Source organism: Natrix helvetica (genome assembly GCF_964273705.1).
Source record: "Natrix helvetica genome assembly, chromosome: 1".
NCBI classification, from domain to species: Eukaryota; Metazoa; Chordata; class Lepidosauria; order Squamata; family Natricidae; genus Natrix; species Natrix helvetica.
In genome coordinates, this window is record NC_138548.1 from 299022663 (window position 1) to 299046924 (window position 24262).

Here is a 24262-nt window from a genome sequence, read left to right on the forward strand (position 1 = left end):
CCCCCCCCCCCCCATCCTGCCTGAGGGTAAATGTTTTGCTTGCCTTTTTTTTTCCTTTAAAAAAGGATATGCACTGAATTTAAAGTTTGGTACAGAAATAATAAGCTCTGGGTTTAGATTTTGCAGAAATTATTGTATGTCTACAGCACTTATGAATCACTCCGTTTCCTAAAGTAGAACATTTTCCTTCTCTAATTATTGGAAAGGAGAACATTCCCATGATACCACTTTACTCATAAAACTGCCTCTGAATTTAAAACTGGTTTAAGCCACAAATCTTTATAATTCAACTTGGGTACAGGGACAATATTTAAGATATATTGTACATTTCTAAATGGGATCAGAGTACATTTTCCCTCATCAGAAGAACTGAGTTTGTGCCTTGTACTAATCAATCGTTTGTTTTAATCACTGACAGCTCAATAAGCCAGACTTGTGGCTCATCCATCTATCATAGTGTTCAAACCAGTGGTGGGTTCCTGCTCCCGTTGCAACTGGCACGCTGCAACAGGGCCGCACATGTGTACTCACTGCCTGCGATGCTCCAGCTGCTCGGAGGAGCGTTGTACAGGCGCCATATGCTCCGTGTGTGTGCGCAAATGCCCCGGTTGGCTCAAATAGAGGTAAGGAGAGCGGGCAAGCAGGTGAGCCTTCCGGAGCACTCTACCAGAACGGTACTTGCAGGCACCGCTACACCCGTACCAGGACGTACTGGTCGTATCCCACCATTAGTTCAAACCAAACTGAGTTTATCAATTGAACAAATCAATTGCAGTTTTGCCTGATGCCTGTGAAGGAATAACTTTATGCTGTTGTACGGAGTCATTAGTGGTAGCAATCGGGTTGTGGTGGTCCTAAAAATGAACTTTGTGCTTTGGATTTGATTTTAAAAGGTTCTTTGAATACATGGGAGCAGGGGTGGGTTCCGGATTCTTTTACTGCCGGTTTGCTCAGGGACATGCTTTGGGCGCGCACGCTTAATGCGTGCTACATGTGAATGTGCGGTAGTGAAAAAATTGCTTCTGCACATGCACAGAAGCAAAAACAAGATGGTAGCGCCTATGGTGCCGCCAATAGAACTGGTTCGGGGGCGTTGGCAACCAAGTTGCTACCTACTCAGCCGAACCGGGCCGAACCGGATGGAACCCACCTCTGCATGGCTGTCCCAGTGTAACCTCTCTGGGCAATACTTTAAAACAGCTGCTTCTTTTCTCAGGATCATGTGAGCATAATTTAGAAAAGACTGGTCTAGCAAACTATCACCCCTAAATGTAAGGTGTAATATATACCACATACAAGCTGCTACTTTCCTTCCCTCTTTGCTATTCTACACAAGCACCAAAACCATTAGTCAGACCTTCTTCCTCATATTGGCTATCAAGAGTTCAACCCACAAGATGTTACAGGAGATGGGGAAGACTTCATGAACCTGGATTTGGTCTAGCAAAAGGGAGATGCTTCTGCATTGGTTGCTGAAATAGGACGTTTTCTACTCAGCTGTAATAAGAACTATTGATTTCACATGTTTTTGGCCCTACACCATGGGTATCAAACTCTCTGTGTCATGTTGCCATCATGTGACATTTTGTGACTTTTTCCCCATTTGTGGAGCTGGGGTGGGCATGGCCTAACCCCTGCCCTGTCCTACCTCCACCCCACTTTCTTATGCAGGCTATCCAAATAGAAAGGACTAATTGAAGGCCATCTCAGGGTCACTCCTCCTGTCTCCTCTATAGAAGTTCAATGCCTTTCCCACTGTCCAATTCCACTGGCTAAATTTCTTCCAGGCAACTACTAAAGGCAAAGCCCTTTGTTAGGCTTGAAAGATGATTGCCTTAATCATCTTGCCAGGTACCTGTGGGGTGTACTTTAAGAGGTGGGGTGGCACAGTGGTTGGAATGCAGCATTGCAGGCTAACTCTGTTACTGCCAGCAGTTCGATTCTCACCAGGCTCAAGGTTGACTCAGCCTTCTATCCTTCCGAGGTAAGTAAAATGAGGACCCAGATTGTTGGGGGCAATAGGCTGACTGTAAACTTCTTAGAGAGGGACGTGAAGCACTGTGAAGTGTTATATAAGTCTAAGTGCTATTGCTATTGCCATTTGTGACTTCTCACTTGCAGTTGGGCAGAGAATGGGATAGAGATCTTTCAACTAAGCACAATTCTGCTTGTGTTTTTAAAAGCTCCTACAAATCTTGGGGTAAGAAGAGAAGAATTGGAGGTCATTTAATAATGAGGGTCTTCCCAGTCTAGATTGTGAGAAGACTAACCTTTGCTTTTCCCAATTCATGCTGAAGATTCAAGAACTTACTGAGACAGGCAACTCCATGGACTGATGCTACTCCCTGATTCAATGGCTATGAAGTGGATTGGACAGTCTCTGTACAGCCCTAAAATACATCTCAGCTATGTTAATACAATTGAGTTAGGGAGGCCGGGATCCCACACCAATCATTTCATTAAATAATGCTTACTTTTATGGAAAGCTTCCTGCTTCTCTTACATTTTTTATCATGCTATTATCTGTTTAAAATAATTGTTGGCATGACAGCATTATAAAACTAATAGCAGCCTCGGAGTAGCTGTGAGTTTGATGGGCTAATAATTTAAACAAGAATGAAAACATATAAAGTACATTCTATGTACATTGTGAGCCATGCAGAGTGCTTGAAGGGGGGAATCAATCTTAGCAACAGGAAGGAAATATTTGAAATCCTCCTTTAGCCATGCAATTTCTTAGGATTGAATTGCATTACTCCATTCTGCCAAAGAGATGACAGGGCCAAGTTCTTATCTCCTCTGAACTTACGGTGTAAATGTCGAATCAACTGCAGTTATAATAAACACATTTGTGCTGCAAGCGAAAAAGTAATAACCATTTTCAAGGCTAATTGTGCAATAAGTGGGCTAGCAGCAGAAATTGTCACAATGTGCAATCTTACACTTAACTAATCCCTACTGAAACTAATGGACTTCCAGGCATATAACATTAGGCTGGTGGTAGCTAATAACATGAGTTTATTACCTCTGCTACATCTGCCGCAAGGATTCAGGGTGAAGGATCTGTAACATCCGCAAATATGACTTGTCAGCTGAGACAACTTTTCAAGTTTGAGCAGCAGCAAAGGGAGACACAAGTTCAGTTCTGGGAAATTCATGGGAAGCTTTAAAAGACTGTAGGTCATGGATACATTGAAGAGAGGGCATAAGCCAAGGGCATTGGAAATCCATTGTCCAAGGGGCTGGGAGATGCAGCCACAACCTCCCCCCTCCCCATGGTAATATGAATTTTAGAATTGTAAGCCACCCAAAGTCACTTGGTTGGTTGGGTGGCTATAGAAATTGAATAAACCCATTAACAAGCTAGAAACTGGTGCACAGATCTCCATTCAGAAGAGTTGGTACGCAGTGTCCCAAAATTTAGTTCCACTTGCTCACTCATCTCAAAGTATGTGATGTCTTGTTTCCCCAATGGACTGGACAAATGATGTGTTTTATTTGCATTATTATGTGCTAGTAATGAGAAATGGCACTGACCTATATGGTTAGGAATAAAACAAATACTTTTATAAAAGATTGAAAACTTTTTAGGGACTTTTTTTTTCCTGAAAATGAAACAAAAACTGATGATTGATGGATTTGATGATTTAAAAAGGGCTAATTAAAGGGTTGAAAGGATCCTTTGTAGAGTTAACAAGGGGGGGGCATAATAATGAGTTTGCTTACATGTTGAAAAGAAGGTCAAAAGTCACTTTCTTTTTCTGATTCTTGTTTCTTTAATTAGTTCCTCTTCTTTCTTTTCCTGTTGTCCACCCCACATTATTTTTCTTTCATCTTTATTCCTTTTATTTTTTCTTTTACATTTTTCTTTTACTTATGTAAAAACTTCCAGTAAAAAGTTATATAAAAATAATTAGGTAATGGCATATTTATGCTACTTACCCAAATTGTTGGAAACAAAGTAAAAATAACAATTATGTAATGCCATTCTACGACTGTAATAAACTTAACTAATTACGCACAACTAATGTCAATTATATAAATTTAGGTTTAACAGACAATTCAAATTTCCTCTCTCCCATTAAACTGAGACTTATCATAGCGTGTAACATATGCTGCTGCCGTGAAAAGAAACAAGGCTACTGGAGCAAGTCAGCTGTCCCTGCAGATCAGCTAAAATTGGATAGAATCGTGGGCAGTATTAATGATACAATTGAGGACCACAATTTCTTTTGTATAAGGAGGCATATGTGGAATTTTGGCAGAAAGTTATAGATAAATTGTGAAATTGTTGCCTTGGTGAGCATAATTCTTCAGCACCAATGATGACACCCATGGGCAATCACCAGGCTAAACGCCCATTATGTCTTTACAAATATTTTCATTTAAAAAGAAATGAATGGAAAGGTAGTAATCCTGCAAAGCAAAACACAGTTTCCATGCATATTTCCCAAGGTGTTTTGAGGCTCCCCAAAAGAGTTGGTGCAAGTACAGAAAATAAATTAGTGGGTGGTTATACCCTGGGAACTACTAGTCCAGAAAAAATTGGTAACACGCACCATAGTAGAAAATATTGTGAAATTGCCCAAAGCTAGTTTTCAAAACTCCCAGTATCTCCTCTGTCCAAAAAGACTTGGGGACTCCTGATAAAGCAGTCAGAAAATTCCTATTTATCAAAAAAACGAGCTGGTGACATTGCTCACCTCCAATCTTTCTAACCCTCCAGGACTTTTAATGTCACTCAACAGATTACCTTTTCTTTTTCGGTGTAAGTGGACATTTTTCCAAACAAAGCATTGGTTGCAGCCATCCATCATTTTTATTTCCTTTTAATAGCTCTGGAGCCTACCTGGATCCCAGAGGCTTTCTTGGAAAGCAAGGTTTTGTTAGGGGTGGGTCTTTTGCTTTGCAGTATGCTGACCTTTTTTTGAAATTAAAAAAAACCATCCCAAATTCTCCTTTATGGACACTCCTGTAGTTTCAAAAACTCCTTGTTATGACTTCCTTGCATGAAACCATTGCCATTTTGTGTGAGAGGTCCTGGCCAGAGACCTTGATCACATCAGGGACAGAGAACTGTTCCATTTCTTTGCTAGGCTATGATATCATGAGCAATTGCTATATAAAGCCTGTGATGGGGATTTACATTAGAAGCTCTTTTCCATTCGCCTGTTTTGAAGCAGATATGCCAAAGATGCCTGGGGCAATATGAGATCTTTACCAATGGCTGGTCCCAAGCATTACATTGTCTGAGTCACAGCACAATTTCAGATTTGAAATGCAAACATCATCCGAAAGGGCAGTTAAAGCTTCCTCAGCAGGGGCACCTTAGGTGACCGAGACCATCAGCAGCCTTTGTTGCTTCATTCTTCTTTAATGATACGACCAGCATTCCTACAACCAGACTCTACTATCCAACCCTGGACCAAATGGACTGGCAACTATATAATGGCCACCATGGATCTCCTTCTTCACAGACTGAATTTTAAAGCTTGGCTCAAGAGGAACTCCCTGCAGGCATCTTGCCAAGGAAGCTATACGCAGATACTGTATTTATTTAAAGAACAAGGAGATAGGATACAGTAGATTGACCAAGATGGCAGGAGATTCTTCACAGTGGAGAATTATCATATATATTAGTACACGCTTTCAGAAATGGTTAAGAGGAATGGTTTGTTCAAGTTTTAAAACACTTCTTCCTGATCAGACACACACACACACACACACACTGTCTTAGATATTTTAACTTCCAATGTGGAAAGTGAAAATTACTTCCACACACCTTCCTTCTTCTTAGTAACTAGAAGCTTCTTTGTGCTGTGCTGTCAGCCCCTGTCTCTCAAATGCTGTAGGGGAGGGGGGGGGGTCATACTAATTTTCTAGATAAAATGCTAACGTTGCATAGTGTTGTCCTAGGAAGCCCCTTGAAAGGCACATCCTTAACTAGGTGCACTCACAGTAAATCTGCCTTCTGGTCATCACCATGGTGACAAGAAACTTTCGAGTGATCCAAATTGGAACTTCATTTTCAGCCTTAATTTTCAGCCTTAAAAAACGGAAACGATAGGAAGGCCCCGACCTTTATTCCCTGGAATTTAGGTTATTCTGGAATGAAGGCTTTGTTATTATGTCCTGCAAGCCTTCAGATACTTTCAAACAAGTGAGATTATTTTCAGCGAAGCACTAAGGACGGTCACCCAGTCAATTTATTTTCGACTCCCAGTCAATTTGTTCAGTATCATCAGCAATGGTTTCAAATAGGCAATTTCAGCATTACCGGCAAGTGCTTGTCAGCTATTTTGGCTCCTTTAGAAGAGAGGCCCACCTCTGAAAGGACACTTAGGCGGACTGGACTCTGTGACCTCGCAAAATGAAAGAGCTTGCTGTAACAACAACAGCTCACCCCTGGCACTACATGGTACTTCAGATCCGTGTCATTCGTTCTTCCAAATTAATTCTAGGAGAACAACTTCCGAAAGAATAAATGTCAACAGAAAAATTATGCCAAACAGCTATTAATGTGCAGTCTTGCTTCTAAAACACAGGGGTGGCCTTAAGGGGCATTTGTTTTTTTAAAAAAATCAGAAAGATGCAAACACTCTCCTTTATAGTGCCTCACGTCCACGAGCCATGACAAAAGGGACGCCATCTTGACTTTTTTGACCCACTGCCTTTGGAGGCCCTTGCTAGAGTGCAATGGATTGGGTGGATAAAAGACAAAAGAAGATGGAAACTTTAAATTCTATTAAGGGAATAAAAGAAGCAAACACGAAAAGGCTCTGGAGATTGGTTCCTGCATCCTGGATATATGAAGTCGAGGTAGAAAGAAACAAATCTGTTTAAGCTCTGTTCAAGAAACTATAAAAACAGTCCTCTTTCCAGAGGTGCGTTCCTATTGGTTCGGCCCGGTTCCGGCTGAGTAGGTAGTAATGCAGTTGGTCATGCCCCAAACCGGTTCTATTGGCAGCAGCATAGGTGCCACCATCTTGTTTTTTTACTACTGCGCATCCCTGAGCAAACCAGAACCTACCCCTGCCTCTTTCCATGGTGGTAGTGATTTTGCTATTATTAAGAAGCATTATCCATGACTAAGAAATCAAGGGTGTTTTCGACGGGGGTATTTCTAGCTCTGTGAAACTGCACTTTTCCTATCTAACATTCTAGTATGTCCACTTTATTTCATTTTGGAATTTCTTTTCAGAGCAGAGGATAATAGTGTTGCCAAGGGTTGTCAGAAAAAAAAGTTAATATTGCCATGATTATGTCATCAACTCCATCTCCAAATAGATGTGTTGTTATATGTGAATGTAAATAAAGGGGCTTTGATTCCATGGGTCGCAGATGCCATCTTGAAAAAAATTTCTACCCTACTCAGGAGTCCTGGTGCTGCCTCTAGAAAATAAGGCTTGTCAATATCAGTTAATTATATTAAATTTAGGGATACATAGGTGAGGGGGAATAGTTATGGAACAGTTTTAAATATGAACACACAAAAAAATACCCCACAACCCTTGGGGATATTATGATTGGTGGAACTGTATAGCCTTTCCTTTTTTAAAAAAAACTTGAAAATAAATAATGCACCTTGAAAATTAGAAGTGATTATTTAAAAAAGGAAATAGAAACTTTAGAATGTATTTTCTTCAAGTAGAGGGGCTGTAGGAGCTGCCAAGCAGAGTGGGAATTTAGGATTTCAGCACTTTCCTGCCACTTTCCAGGTGGGCTGGTCTCCACCAGTTCCAAAAAGCATGATTTCTGGGACATGGAAGTGGCAGCCCAGTGCATCTGAAGGACATCTGAAAGATTACCTTTGATCCTCACTATGGCCTGAGGAACATATTCCCCATGACTTTGCTATTCCCTATGACTTTGCTATTCCCCATGACTTTGCTGAAAAAGGAGGTTCCGCTTCACCCAAAGTAAATGTACGTTTCTTTGCCAGAGGGTCTTTAAATCATTGCTGTGAAGTGAGCAGCAGGCCATGCCAATGTCCATATGATGGTACGTACGTCATGACACCATTGTACAACTGAAGCGATTGCGATGTAATGCCGCACCCTCTGATGTGGCTATGGAAATCAGGTCATTTGTATCCCCCTCACTTATTCTGTTTATTCCCATGTATGGCGTGACTGATTTAGAGATTCCCTAGTAGGAGTGGTAATATTGGTAGCCAGAGGGCTCCTCATAAAAACTCAGATCTGGAACAGAAAGAACTTGTCCTAATGCAACTGATGATCCACTACCACCTTCTTCTTCTTTTTCTTTCTTTCTTTCTTTCTCTCTCTCTCCTCCTGCAGGCATTGGGCTTTCATTCTCAAAAGCCTCCAGCCAAGAAGCAGCAGCTGGAGCAACAAGCAAGGATGTTTCCATTAAAGCTCCCCTGAGACTGCCCTCTCCTGAGAAGAGGGGTACAATTGATCCCTACCGTTGAATCATAGGTGCTCTGTTTCCTCCATGGCCACTTGCACTTTTGCACTCTATGGGCTCAGCTGCCCACAACAAACGAGAAACCATCTAAGGCCTTTGGGTCGACTGGATTATCCTAGTGGTTCAGGGAGGCCTTTGCTGCCTTTTTGGAGCAACGCAATGATATTCTTGGCTACCTTATGGACTTTGCTGGTTTATCCTGTCACATGCTTTGCCAATAGTCAGAATCCAAGCTATAATGTGGCAACCAAGAAGGAAATCAGCTTGGAAGGAGACTTAGTTATTGGAGGCCTGTTCCCAGTTCATGAGAAAGGTGGCCCTGCAGAGGATTGTGGCAAAATCAATGAACATCGTGGCATCCAGCGTCTTGAGGCTATGCTGTTTGCCCTAGATGAGATCAACAAGAACCACCATATTCTACCAGGCATTACCCTAGGGGCACACATCCTGGATACCTGCTCCAAAGACACCTATGCCCTGGAGCAGTCGCTGGATTTTGTTCGTGCCTCCCTCACCAGAGTGGATGGCACTGAGCACATCTGCCCTGATGGGTCCTACGCCATCCATGACGATGTACCTACAGCCATCACAGGTGTCATTGGGGGTTCCTACAGTGATGTCTCAATCCAGGTACAAGGGACAAAAGAGGGAGAAAGAGAGAGTTTGTGGGGTTGTTGATGCCTAGAATCAAGAGACGTTGTGTTTGGAACCTTGGGATTAAGGTGCTGAGCAATGTAAAAGAAGGGAATTGGGCTTGCAGAATTGGGCATTGGGTAAAGGCCTTGGAAGGTTTATGTTGATTTTATGGACATGGAAAAACAGGGAGAAAACATTAACATGCTTTGAGGAAACATCTTTACTCTGAAATTAGTCTTGGCCTGTACATCATGCAGATAGTAGAACATCTATGGTTCCCTAATGTTACTCTACTACACAATTTTAGCCCTTCCATTCCAGCCAATTTAGTCAACACTGAGGATTGCTGGACATTTATTACAGCAACATCTAAAGAGCCACAATTTGCCCATCTCTGGTTTATGGGTTGTTGTAAGGATTGCTGAGACATAATAGGTGAACAGCTGTGACAGTTCCAGTTCTTTTATTTCCTGACTGTCACTCATAATCACTACTCGGGAAATAAAACTTCCAACATATCACATGCAATGGGACTCAAACAGATACCATTCACTCATCCCTTTTCATTTATTAGGGACTGGACAAGTTTTAAGAATGCATTACTGTGAATTTATTTTCAGACCATGGGAGTAACATGGGACTATAATGTGAGTAAGTGTGGGTTTATTATTAAATGTGTTTGCCATGCATCTCACTGCATACAGCATATGGGTTTATGCTGTAAAGATGCTACATATATTCTCTATATATCCATTTTCAATGAGAAGCACTTACTATCTTACTCTTTGACTAAACATAAGACTGAGTGGAATTCTTTCACAAGTCATAATGATAAAATAAGTACAGTAAAATTTTAAGGTTGATATTACTTTTTGAAAGATTACTGCATTGCCTGATACACCGATCAAATAAACTCAATTCTTTCATTCTGGGTCCAAAGGGATTCTATAGATGACATGTTGATCTAAATCATGAGCCTCAGGGCTTCTCCTCCCTCACATTTACTGTGGGGATTGGCCACTGAAGGATTCTAAACTTTTTCTGTCCTATCAAAGAAGGGAATATTGAAGAAGAAAGGAATATTGAGGGAGGAGGGAGGAGAAATGTAATAGAACTCTTACCTGGAGTGGAATTTTAATGTCATGTGTTTGTAACACGAGTGACAGACAGGATAAGAAAACAAACAGACAAACAAACAAGGTAAGAACCCACAGGTTACATTGTGGGAGAAGAGAAACTGGACCTTAGGAAAAATGGTATAAAACTTTGGGGATTTCAGTTGAGGCTTTTTAGCAGTTTTTGAATGTCCTGTACTCCCCGCAGTGGAGGGAATGTATAGTCATGTTAATTCCAATACCTGTTCAGGAACATGAAGACCATCTTGAGGGCCAGCCAGATCTTCTCCCCTTCTTTTGGGCTCATCCCTTTCCACAAATGTGCTCTCTGATTCAAAGCTTGTTAATGTAAAGGCCATATCCCATAGCTTTCATATGACAGAGTAATTAGCGGCTGCTGTTGAAAAATCCCTATTAATGCTACAATTAATGCAAATTAATATATCATTATCGTGTACAGAGCCACTGCCAAAAGACAGAAACAGAATATTGAGTGTCATTATCTTATTTACCAAGGGAGGAAGTGCTGGTTGCCAGGGTTTTGCTCTTAGATTTCTGACCTACTTCCCCAAAACAGGACACAAGGAAGACCGATTCCTTCAAACCAAGCCTGTAGCATTCCAAGGTGGACTTTTATTTAGCACAACCTCTGGCTGAGAAGAGCTTGTTGAAGCTGCACTAGCACTAAAGAGCTCTCACCAGCCCAGTTTTTTTTATTAAGTTTCAGGGCTTCTTGCTATGTTTGCCTGAGTCTCAGATTTGGCCTCAGTTCCAGTTGCCCAGAAACCACAAGATTCCTTTAGCGATACCTGGATCCATTGCCATTTGTCACTTAATTTCAGCAAATCGTCTGGAGACATTCCAGGACAAACCTCCTCCGTTGCCTAGTCTAATGACCCTGCAACTCTAGAGAATATGATATTGTTGCCATTATGGAAACTTGGGGGATGAAACCCAGGAATGGAAGATACAGCTAAAGGCAGGGGTGGGATTGAAAAATGTTAGCAACCAGTTCTCTGCCCGGGTAGGTGTGGCCCTGGTGGGCATGGCCGACTCAACCTCCTGCACCACGGCGGGGAGGGGGGTGTTTCACCCTTCTCAGGCTCTGGAGGTTTTCCTCTAACCTCCAAGAGGGTGAAAACAGCCTCCCTCAGGCTCCAGAGGCTGGAAACAGGCCTATTTTTGGACTTCTGGGAAACCCATTTTTTCCCTCCCAGAGCCTCTATGCAGCCTCTATACCTGGCATGATGAATGGGCCACATGGAGACTCCTGGGAGGGGAGGGGTGGGCAAGGCCAGCCAGACCTTGCAACAACCGGTTCGGCAAACTGGATGCAAAGTAGGATCTGGTTCTCCCGAACCAGTGCGAACTGGCTGAATCCAACTCCTGGCTAAAGGGATTTAAATAGTTTAACCGAAACAGACCTTCTAAAAGAGGAGGTGGAGTTGCGTTATATATAAGAAATAACTATATCTCTACAGAAATAGAACAGTGATGAAAAACATCTTGAATGCATTTGGGTTAAACTATATAAATAAAAATATAATGTTTGTTTGTTCAAAATCTCAAATCTCTGAAATTGTGGCAGGAAGGTTATATTAAGGGGAGCAAACAAGTGAGCCCAAAACAAATTCTTATGCTGTTTTTTAATAGACATTTACACTCATAGGCATATCTTATATGCGCAGCAGGAGATCCTGCTGGCAGAACAACACAGACATATTTGGGATAGGTCACTGAAATGCAGAATTGGGTTGGACTCTTGAAATCAAAATTTGGACAGCACCATCCTGGCTCATGCCTGCCCCAGCTCTATTCTTATGTAGAAAGAATCACATGACTGCTCAACCATTTCTGATTCCTTCAAACTGGGAAAAGCAGAAGATGCCACCCCAACTCTAGGTACGCCTCCTCTCTTGGGACTCCATTCTCCATCCTGCCATTTGGCACTCTACAGCCTTTATATTCTACTCTGACATGTAAATGAAATTACAAGACAAGAAAAAAATAATCCTCTTTTCAAAGGTATCTGGTTCTGGGATAGAGTAATTTATGCTTTTATATATATATATATATATATATATATATATATATATATATATATATATATATATATATATATATATATATATATATATATATATATATATATATATATATATATATATATATATATATATATATATATATATATATATATATATCCATGTGATTGGAAAACAAGGAAATATAGAGACTCGTAGCTTTCTTCTCTTGTCTGCCTCTTCATTCTCCAGGACCAGACATTCATGCAAGCTACTAACATAAGAGCCTACTCTATTCCATATCTATGATATAAATAAGAGCTTATTCATGCTTGAGCGGTGAGATGGGTGGCATATAAATTTAATAAGTAAAAAATAAAATGCAGAGTGAAATATTAACAGAAGGCCATGTTACTTTTTGAAAGGCCCCCTACTTCACAATACTCCCATGGGTACTTTATGTCCCTTAAGCCCTCCCAGAAGCTGACAGAGGTTCCCTATCTATCACAAGATGGGCACATTCCCAGAGTATAGATGGCAGTCAATACTTCTCCAACATCTGAATCAGGATGAGGCATCTTCTTCCCTTGATGACCCCAAAGAATGTATGGCCTCAGCTCACAGAAGTTGAAGAGGTACATTTCAAAGGACGTTGCCTAGCTCAACTCTGCTGTTCTCAGCATCTGTTTAAACTCCTACTTCTGGGGAGTTTTGAAACTGCTGCCATTTATAAAGAGGGGCAAATATTGTTCCTGGTAGCTTCCTCTTAAATGCTCTAAATGTTTCCTTGGAGAATCTCAGTCATCCAGGTCATGGTTGTCCCAAAGGTACTTTTTCAAGAGGCAACTGGACTTTCTGGATTTGAAGAAGCGAAACATCTTCAAAGAAAAACCAGAAAGTCCAGTTGCCTCTTGGAAAAGCACCTTGGGGACAACCTAGCTATGTCCGTTTCTTCTCTGCTCAACAGAGCAAATATTGCTGACTAAAACCAGCTTGTTTTGGATAAGGAGGCCATAGAAGAAATACATGGGATGGTCTATCCCATGTCTACCCATGCCTCAGAGCTTTAACACTGTGCATCAGTAGACAAAAAATACAAGACAGAATCCAGACTACAAAGCAAAACACAACAGATGGGCATTTTTGTAAAGGAATCTTCTGCTAAACTCAACAAACCAAAAGTTGGATAAACAAAGAAGGGCAAGCAGGGATACAGAGTGGAAGAGCTATAGATGGCAAGATAATTAGTGAGCTTATTAAAAGAGTAAGCAGATCAATTAGCTAAAGTGGCTATTCCTCTCCACAGAGCTGTGTGGTAGCAACACAAAAGATATTTATTAATAACTCTGGGTTCTTCTTACTAGTGGATCTCCCCTGTGTTTTGTGCCCCCTCCAGGCTGGAAAGAACCTGAGGGCTTTCTGTTTCCAGTTCTCTCCATTCAGTCCCCTGGGATTGGCATAAAAAGCAACACATCTGAATAAGCTAAGACACTTTTTGTCCAAAGCAGGCAGTGAATTTCCCCACATCTCTATTATGTCTTCTTCTAAGATGTTTCTGCAAAAGCTCTTTAAAAGAAAAAAAAAAGTTCAACAACTGGCAAGTTTTTGTGAAACTGCATGTATAAGAGTCGTGGTGGCGCAGTGGTTAGAGTGCAGTACTGCAGGCTACTTCTGCTGACTGCCAGCTGCCTGCAATTTGGCAGTTCGAATCTCCCCAGGCTCAAGGCTGACTCAGCCTTTCATTCTTCCGAGGTCAGTTAAATGAGGACCCAGATTGTTGGGGGCAATTTCTTTTTACCAATTTCTTTACTACTGGTTCGAGCACGCTCCTGTGCGATGCTTCTGCACATGTGGACGGAGCCTTCCACCGCTGCTACTACCAGTTTGGCCGATCAGGGCCAAACTGGCAGCAACCCATCTGGAGTGGGGGCTGACTAGCGAGAGACCGAAAACAAACACCAGGCTCCCCCCCAAAAGATGAAAAGCTGCTGAAGTTAATTCTCTTCAGCACTTTGAACATTCAGGGACAAGAGCTGAAAACCAAAGCAGACTCTTGCAGCCTCTGTAGCCCGAACCTCAAAGTAACGTTCCAAATAAAAGAGCTAAGGAGGTCAACAGGTCTGGCAGTCACAGCTATTTGAGGCACCTTCTCCTGCTTTCACACCAACGGCCTCACTAAGCCTTTCAGTTTAGCTCTGGGCATATGAATAGTCTCTGGTCCAGAGACTTTGAGGAGGGCTTTCTAGCATGAGGAACCACATCTCTTCCCTGCCTGGGCAATGAGCTAAATCCCAACCAGGCAGTCCAGAAGGGTTGGGGAGCTTACTTATTGTTCTGACCTAGGCTTCACCAAATCACGAAACAGACTCCTTGTCCTGAAAAAAAAACAACCTTTTTATTTGGCTAATGTGAATTCCTAGCATTCACAGTCTTTCAACGGTGAATTGCAAACACAGACCTTATCAATCCTTGGATAGTTGTCAGGTCAATGGCTTCCAGACGCAAGGCTGTACAAGGAAATACTTGGCAAGGAGTCTCCCAGATGAGCAAATCTTCATACTAACGAATTAATTGTCTCCTGCAAACACCACTCCCCCTTTTCTCCTATTTATTCCCTATGGGAGGGGCCATTCAGCATCCTCTTCTGCCTTTACTCCCGAGTTGATCCCTGTTCCTTAATTGTTTCTTTTTCCTGACAGCTCTGCACATGTGCATATCAGGAACAGGCTCCAACTGTTCTTCAGCCCCACTTACCTCTGACTCCGAAGGTAGCTGATAACTACCAGATGGCCCTGGCCCCATCTCTGCTACCAACACAGAGCCCTCATCAGAGCCTTCCCCAGATTCCAGGACTAGCCCATGTTCCTCCCCAACCTCCTCATTTTCTGAGTCTGCCACTCTGCTGGCCGCTGGCAGGCCACAACACTTATACTTGCCTGATAAGGGTCACCCAGCAAATGCATTCCCTACAAACCTCTCTTTGCCATCTCCCTCCGGCCACCCCTTCTTCAAGGCAGCCTTTATGTTTGGCAAATACAGAATCAACAGATATTGTACCCTACTGCTGCGGCTTATTCACAAGGAGACTGGTGTTTTCTGTTCACCACAGTAATATTTGTTGTCAATGGCTCTGAATCAATTACAATCTCTAGAGAGACCCCAAAGACCATACTAACTCAATAGAAGAATCTGGGCAAAATCATCTGAGAATGTTCTAGATATCTCAGGTTGCCACTTGATCTTTCCTTTTGATGTGAACGACCATTTGACTTGGATTCAAGTCAAATAACCTAATTCGATATACCATAAAACAATTCCTATATTCTTGGAAATGTAAAGTTTCTTTTGTTTAGCCAGTGCAGGAATGCCCTATTTCTTCTTCTTCTTTTTTTTTGTACACATCACTTTCCAAGAGAAATATTCTGAGAAACATTCAGTGATAAAGCATTGCATTAGATCTGAGTCCACCTATGTCCGAAACTATATGGGAGTTGTAAGCTAGTTGTCTCTTAATTATTGGGTGGTAGGGAAGACTTCCCTCCCCCAAGTCTAGTTAAAAAGATTCTAGATGACTTATAAAATTTTAAATCAATATTGAAAACATGGCACGACAGAAATATTAGAACAGAAGTTAACAGTTCAAAACATAATAATCAATAAGACAACAGTGAGCAAACATCCTAGGCAAATAAACTTCTCGTTAGTGCCCAAAATTAATCAGATTTGTGCCAGATGAGTCATTTGGGGGAAAGATTCAAAAACATGAGGTAAAAATAAGGCTTCTATATCTGGGCTGCAAAATATAACTGTTAGATAATAGCAAAGAGAAATGGAAAATTTGAGCATCCGGGGATCATCCAGACTTGTGCAGCCTAAGTGCAATAATGAAAATATTTTTAGGAAGAAAGAAAATTAGACATTCCATTTCTTTAGGACTACAAATGGCTCCCCAGAGTAAGCCAGACTGGTGTTGATTACTGTGGCTTTAATAACTTTTGTGACATTGATTACAAGATATGGGATGAATATATCTGCTTTTGACATTTTTTCCTTGATGTGGAGATATAGCAATAGCACTTAGACTTATTCACATTGCTTTACCGCCCTCTCTAAGCATTTACAGAGTCAGAATATTGCCCCCAACCATCTGGATCCTCATTTAGCAACCTCAGAAGGATGGAAGGCTGAGTCAACCTTCAGCCAACGAGAATTGAATTGCTGGCAGTTGGCAGAATTAGCCTGCAATGCTCAGTGGTGGGTTCCTAATGGTTTGGACTGGTTCAGCCGAACTGGTAGTGGTTTGGTGGCCTGAGTTGCTCGAACCGGCAGCGACCCAAGCTTGCCACGCCCCCGAACCAGTTCTTCACGCCCCTGAACCGGCTGCCATCTTGATTTTTGTAATTGCAGAATTTTTTTTTCTTTTTTTAATGTTTTGCGCATTCACAGACTCTTTTTGTGCAAATAGGCACGCACATGTAGCAAGATTTGTGCATACATCGAACCGGCAGTAATACCGGGCGCAACCCACCCCTGGCAATACTACATTCTAAACATTGTGCCACATGGCCTCATATAAAGTATAATGTCTAGAAGATTGGGACATGGTTGTGAGTGTAACACATTAGTTCTGAGCAAGCTAGGAAACAGTAGTGTACATTATGTACACTATGTACCTAATGTACATTATGTTAAGTCATGTTATGTTCAAATCAGGCTACTATATTTATTCAACAAATTATATTAATAAAAACATGCCTTAATATAAATTAATTGGGCCATTCAAATTTATTAAGTATAATAAACAATTATGATAAAAAAATTAAATAATCAAGCAATCGTTCTAAAGCCAGGGTTAAAAAGTTTTGCAACTGTATGTATCAAAAACAGGCCAAAACCAATATTTTCTCAGTCTGTAGATGATTAGTAGCTTGATAACAAGTGTATCAATTTAACAAACAAACAAACAAACCTGTTTTGTGGCTATTACAATTGAAGTAGAGTCCTATTTTCCCCCTATTTTTTAAAGTTGTATCTGGAAATGGGCCCATTGAAAAAGATGAGACCCTGATTAATCTGCACCATCCACTGCAGAAAAATATCCAGTTGCTTCCAATCTGCTTCTCAAGTATTTTCAGAATATAAATTAGCCTTTTCTGATATTCAAGGTTCAGTGAAGTCAGCATAACTTAGTTGTTCAAATGTAGAAACTACAGTAGCATAGGTACTAATTTTACTTGCTGGGCTGTGGCCTTAACTTTGCTTGTTAATTAAAGGCACCATTAGAGAAAATAAAGCATGTTATAACTTACTCCCCACTTCTTCCAGCAGTAAGGGTGACTTTTGGAAATCTGGGGTAGGATAGATAATTAGGGAAGGACAGCAATCTTAAAATGCACACATGTCCAAAGAAGTGAAACAACTGCATATATGATACTAAAAATTCACTATTTGACTTCTGATTTCAAGGGAAGCAACTGAAAGCAAGAGACTTCTATCTTTGAACTCCCGGTTTTTGTGTGTGTTTGTGCCTCCCCCTCACCCTATCTCTTTTAATATAATTTTAATTGAAGATTTTAATTATTGTATAAAAGCAAATACAAACGAAACTCAGAAAGAAAAAGAGAGATAGAAAGAATACAAGTGCAAGGAAAATAAGAAAAGATATAGAAAATATTGAAGAAAGTAACTTCCAATCTTCACACAATAAATACAAATTAATTTAGTAAATCTTCATCCTTATAAGGCTACAAACAGATTATCTATTATTTCCATAACACAGTCCTTATCTATATGCAAATCCATAAATCATCAACTTTTCAATTCTGGTGTCAGCAAAAAGTTTGTAAAGGATTGCCACAGATTTATAAATACATGTTATTTTATCCTTGATCAAACAAAAAAATCTTTATATTCTCACTTTTTACTTCTAACTATCTTGATGTTTAATTCCTTCAGTTGTTGTTAAAGGAATCTATCTTTCTTCAGTTTTTCTTTACCCATCCCAAAGACTTCTTTGAAGCTTTATCAAATCTCTTTTGTAAATACCATAAGAAGTCATATTCATGTCATTCTCTTAGTTTGTCATTTGTATTTCCACTTTAACTTTCAAAGCCTTAATTTCCTTTCTTTTGTCTCTAGCAAAAAGTCTTTATCCAGGTCATTCTCTTGGCTTGTCATTTGTATTTCTACCTTAGCTACCTTCTCTACGTTGCAATCCATACTTCTTTTATTATCCAGTATTTCTGATTCTAATATTTCTACATCAAGAAGAATTTGTTTTTCATCCATCATTCCTTTTTAACATCTTTTAGATACAAACTATGCATAAAAACAGCATTAATGTTGATATTGTGGGTAGTAATTTCTGGTCCCATTCTTCAAAAATTTCCTGAAGTGTTTCAAATGTCAAAACATTTTGTAAATCCCAAGACCGACTGAGAACAATGGGTAAATCTGCACCTTTTTTTCTTCTTTTCCTGGAACCTTTAGTTCCTTCTAGTATCCAGTTTCTGAAATCATAAGATCCCATATCTTTCTTATGACTTAAGATACACAAAACAATTTAGTTCCCATGAAAGGTTGTTTATTTATAATTAGTTCCAAAACCTTGCAATAAAAATCTTAAAATTTCAAACTTATTTTAACCCTCAATTTGTTTATAACTTTCTTGGATTAAAGTCTTAGTTAGCTTTTTTGGCATTTATTTCCAATTCTTTAAATTGCTAAACCTAGCTTTTTTCTTCTTCTTTTGTTCCAGACTGCAGTTAAAGTTACAGGGTGGCTGTTCAAATTTACAATTCTGAAGATCTGCAATAACCTTAAGATAGTTAAATAGGTAATTTCTGAAAGTGATTAGAAAATGAGGCTATTAAACTCATAGTCTTTTAAATGGTTCTACCCAGTGGTAAAATTCAATTTTTTTTTTACTACCGGTTCTGTGGGCGTGGCTTGGTGGGTGTGGCAGGGGAAGGATACTGTAAAATCCCCATTCCCTCCCCACTCCAGGGGAAGATTACTGTAAAATCTCAATTCCCACCCTACTCCAGAAAAAGGATACTGCAAAATCTCAATTCCCACCCCACTCTGGGGCCAGCCAGGGGTGGCATTTGCCGGTTCTCTGAACTACTCAAAATTTCTGCTACCGGTTCTCCAGAACCTGTCAGAACCTGCTGAATTTCACCCCTGGTTCTACCATGGTTCTGGGAATGATGGCTGATTCCTTCATTTCTCAGAACTCAAACCCATGGAAGACCAATGTCTTGCAGTCTCCTTGCAACAGTAGTTGCAAAGAGGATGTGTAGGTGAGCTCTTGGCTTCCTGAGGGATTCCATAGAACCAGTCTGAAGCCATGGTCATTGTCTTTGCTCTTTTAGGACATGTTAGTTCACCCTGCCTCTCCCAGAATTTCTCAGATTCAAAAGATGTGCGTCTCCCTGTTTCAAGCTGCTTTTATAAACATATGTACACACCCTACAAACTCTGGCTTTCCATTCCAAGCATTCCAAAGAATTTTTGGTGTTAAAAATGTGTTTTACCAACCCGTTCCAGTTTGTTTGTTTCATCCCAGGGACTGCGATTGGGCTTTGCTTTCTGGTCACCTTGCTCAAAACATAATGACATTTATTTATTTATTTATTTATTTATTTATTGGAGCTGCATTCTACAAATACTTTTCTCCTTTGTTCCTGAGTTCTTGTTAATCAACAATAATGTCAATATTCAAATCTATGCCATCATAAACCAGGCTGTTGAGTGAATAGTTGCTGAACTCCTGCTGAAGAACGTAATTCCGCCAGTTATTTTGAATAACCTGGGCTGCCTTTTGATACTTCTTGAACTGAGTTTTTATAAGCCACATCCTTAACTTTGACTGCAAGAGGACGGTCGACTTCTCAGGCCAAACATACATCATCAAGGCCCTAATCCTTCTCTCCTCTTTGAGCTGAAAGACACGTTGGCGCCACCACCTCTGGATTGATATTGCACACACAGTGGCGAAAAAAAGAGAACGCCGAACCAGCGTACCCCGCCACCATCTTTGGAGGAAGAGAGCAGTCTGAGAAGAGGAAAAAATTAACAGGGTGTCAGTAGAATGTAGTCAAAAGCAGAAGGAAAAAAAACCCTCCCTATGAGAGAGGGGGAGAGTGGCAGTAGTACTAAATAGTCAAGTGTTCCATTTGATTGTTTCTATCAGCTGCACAAGAGTAAAGAGACAAAAGACTGAAACTACACATTTAAAATATGGTTGGTCTGGACTAGAGGGGACAAACATCTAAAAAACTGGACACTATCTTGCCAGTTGTATTTACACCCCTGGGCAAGCCCTCATGTGAATTGTTGATTTCACGGGATGTTGGCTAATGTTAACATTTTAATTTAATCGGGGAATTCACAGGGACTACCAACCCATGTTCTTGCCAAGAGAGCAAAACAAGGCTTTTGATTGTTTGTTATTCTTCCTGGATTCATTCTGGAACAAGCCTTTTTACAAAACCTTCCTGGTGCCATTCTCTCTCTCTTTTTGGTACCATGATAGAGGGAGAAGGGATAATACACTGAATTTAGGTGTAATGCATGCAGAAAAAATGATTTTTTTTGTGTGTGTAATGTGCACACATCTTCATGATCATCATATTGACTTTTTAAACATATTCTGGGCATAGGTAGGAAGCCCTATATTATTTCAGACAAATGGTTGTCCAATCGTTTCTTTAAAACTTCCAGTGTTGGAGCATTTACAACTTCTGGAGGCAAGTTGTTCCACTGATTAATTGTTCTGTCAGGAAATTTCTCCTTAGTTCTAAGTTGCTTCTCTCCTTGATTAGTTTCCACCCATTGCTTCTTGTCTTGCCCCTGGGTGCTTTGGAGAATAGATTGACCCCCTCTTCTTTGTGGCAGCCCCTGAGATATTGGAACACTGCTATCATCTCTCCCCTAATCCTTCTTTCTATTAAACTAGACATACCCAGTTCCTGCAACCGTTCTGCATATGTTTTAGTCTCCAGTCCCCTAATCATCTTTGTTGCTCTTCTCTGCACTCTTTCTAGAGTCTCCACATCTTTTTTATATCATGGTGACACTTGATTACATGGTAGTTTAAGACAACTACAAGTTTAAGACAACCAATGTTTCTTCCTTCTATTTTTCCCACAGCAACAACTCTGTGAGGTGGGTTGGGTTGAGAGAGACTGGCGGAAAGTCATACAGCCAAGTTTTCACGCCTGAGGCAGGACTAGAACTCCAACCAAAAATTGCCTGTTAGGGAGATCGAGGTTTAAAAAATAAATATATTTTTTATTTTTATTTTTTTAAAAAAACACCTCATAGTCTCTTGGTTTCTAGCCCGATGCCTTAACCACTACACCAAACTGGCTGATTGGTAATTAATTGATCCCTATGTCAGGCTGTGGTGTGGATTTTGTTTTCACTCATTAAGTGTGGCGATATTAAGTCAATCACACTTTTTAAATGTTTTGCTTCTCCCTAGTTTTGATTCATTTCAGTGTTCATTGTTGCATAGCTTTTTAATTTGACAAGTAGCTACATTGGGAAAACCCGTTGCAAGTTTAGAAATTATACTTTATATCTGGAAAAGGTACAGAAATAAGAAATCAGAATGCATTTATTTCTTTTGGGACAGTCCTCCAAAAGAATGTTTGCTTTCAGACCCTCTCTATCACATGTCTGAAAAGATAGGAACTTCGACAGATATTGTATAATTATGGTAGATCCAGTGGTGGGTTCCGGATCCCATTGCAACTGGTATGGTTGCAACGGTGCCCGGCGTCCACCACACGCGCGCAGCATGCACATGTATCCTTACCTCTTGCAACGCCTCTGCGAGCCTCCACGACGCTCCAGCTGCCTGGCAGAGCATTGCGCAGGTGCTGTGCGTGCCGTGCGCTAAGCGCTGAAGAGCTCAAATACAGGTAAGGTGGGTGGGGCGTCCAGAGCACTGTACTAGAATGGTACCCGGTGCTCCGGAGAGGCATCAGTATGCCTGTACCGGGGCGTACTGCCTACAACCACCACTGGGTAGATCCCACAGTCAGCCAGATGCTCAGAATGGGTTTGGCATTTTTATCCACCTAACAAGTCCTTTCCAAGGATCTAAGATAGGCTGATATTATTTGTCAATGTTCATTAAGTGAAGTTCCAGCTATTAGTTCTTTAGCTGCTATGGACCTTCATATGCATCAAGTTCTTCCCAAGAACCTAGGTTGTCGTAATATATCAGTATAAGCATGGATCCAAGCAATGTAGCCTTTTGCAATTGACAGATGGGAATTTTGTCAATGTACAGATTTTCTAAGTGCAGTCCCAGTTTTTTGGTATGGCACCCATTATGCCGATAACCACTGAGACCTCCTTGGCTGGTTTATGCTATAATCTGTTGGTTTCAATCTTAATACTTAGATCTTAATAGTTTCCGGTCTTTTTATTATTGTTGGTGTTATAAAGCTAATTAATATTAGTATTTTATTATTATACAGTATATTAACCTTACATATTTTGATATAATTATTATTATATGTTAATATAATAACAATAATCAGTCTGGAAGACATCCTGGCTATAAGCAATATATGGTGATAACCAGCAACTTGAATTCAGTTGAAAGCTTATGACCTGCATAGGAAGACCCATCCAGCTAACCAGTGACTTAAATATATGCATGGAAGATAAAACAACTACGTAGTCTTCATTTAGCAACTACAAAGGAGACCAACAGCTCTATCATTCAGTGAAGTAGTTGCTAAGTGGAAAACCAAATGACAATGACTGTGCTTTTCTTTTCCCAACTCTCCTCTCCTATGGAAAGCTCACTGCATGGTATAATTAGAAGAACAGAACTAACCTTTGCATTTACATTCATTTGAGAAGAAAGGAGGCAGACAATGGAAACCACGTGGAAAGGAATGCGATGGCACTAGCTGTCTTGAGCACATTACACAAATAGCTGGTGTATTCCCCATTGTGTGCCTGCTTAGTCTTTTGTATTCCCTTTCTCTTCAATTTCTCTGCTCTGCAAAGCTGGGTGTGTGGGTGGGAAACAACAGGTCAGGTCATGTACAATGTGCCAGTATACATTGTATACTGATTGTAATGGTGATCATGTGACTGAGGAGTACTGCAAGGGTCATAAATGTAGGCATTGGTCATAAAGATATTTTTTTCAGTGCCATTGTTGTAACTTCAAACAGTCACTGAATGATTAAGTCAGTAAACAAGATCTACCTGTATAAAAAGCTTCTAGTCACAATGGCAAGACACTACCATTGGCAGGCAGGGGGTTGGACTAGAAGACCTCCAAGCTCCCTTTCAACTCTACTATTGTATTGTATTGTATTTTACCTTCTGAGTCAGAACAATACATCTCTAATACCAATCTCATTAGAAGAGTGCTTGTGTCCTTAAATCTTATAGGCACACCTGCAGAGATTTGGTGTTGACAATAGAAAGAAGAGAATGCGGACTTCCTTGAGCCTTTGGTGTAATGTGTCAAAGTGGTTAAATTCTTTTTCCAGTGCTAGATCAATTCTGCCTTTCACTCTCTGCCAATATTAATGATACTTAAAATATGCCTCTTGCCTTGTGTCGGGAGCCAGTGTATCGAGGTTTGCTTCTGCTCTTTCTTTTCAGATGGTTCAAATAAAATTGAGTTTAGATATTGCTAGCCTAAGATTACCCTCTATGGAGACATAACACTTGAAATTAATAAACTGAAGGGCTCTTTGGGGTTCTTAGACCACAAGTTCCAAGATCTGTTAAGGTCATTTCACCAGTGCATGGGGCACAGATTCTCACATATAATTCAGAACCTGACTGATGAGTTGTGATCAGATCAGATCGCTTGTGATCTTGGGTAAATGTACCCTTTTATAAGACTGAAAAGGATGCACTCAAAGTATTCTTTAGTTTCCATATGAATATTTGTTGATGTACATGACAATATAATGCTCTGGTGTGACACAGATCCAATCGTTTGTTTTTTTCTTAATGGATAGTCAAATAGCTTATATTCTCAAAATCACCAACATCAAATCCCTGACCAGT

General features: G+C 40.5%; 1 protein-coding gene across 1 annotated transcript in view; it reads left to right on the plus strand.

Annotated features, from left to right (window-relative positions):
• Positions 1-8589: 8589 nt before the first annotated feature.
• GRM2 (glutamate metabotropic receptor 2) overlaps positions 8590-24262 on the plus strand; it is a gene marked incomplete at its 5' end in the record, with an annotated part of 47924 nt that continues 32251 nt past the window's right edge. Inside the window, one exon of the mRNA XM_081938254.1 lies at positions 8590-9060. Within this exon, the coding sequence (XP_081794380.1) occupies positions 8590-9060 (471 nt within the window). The remainder of the gene's footprint in view (positions 9061-24262) is intronic.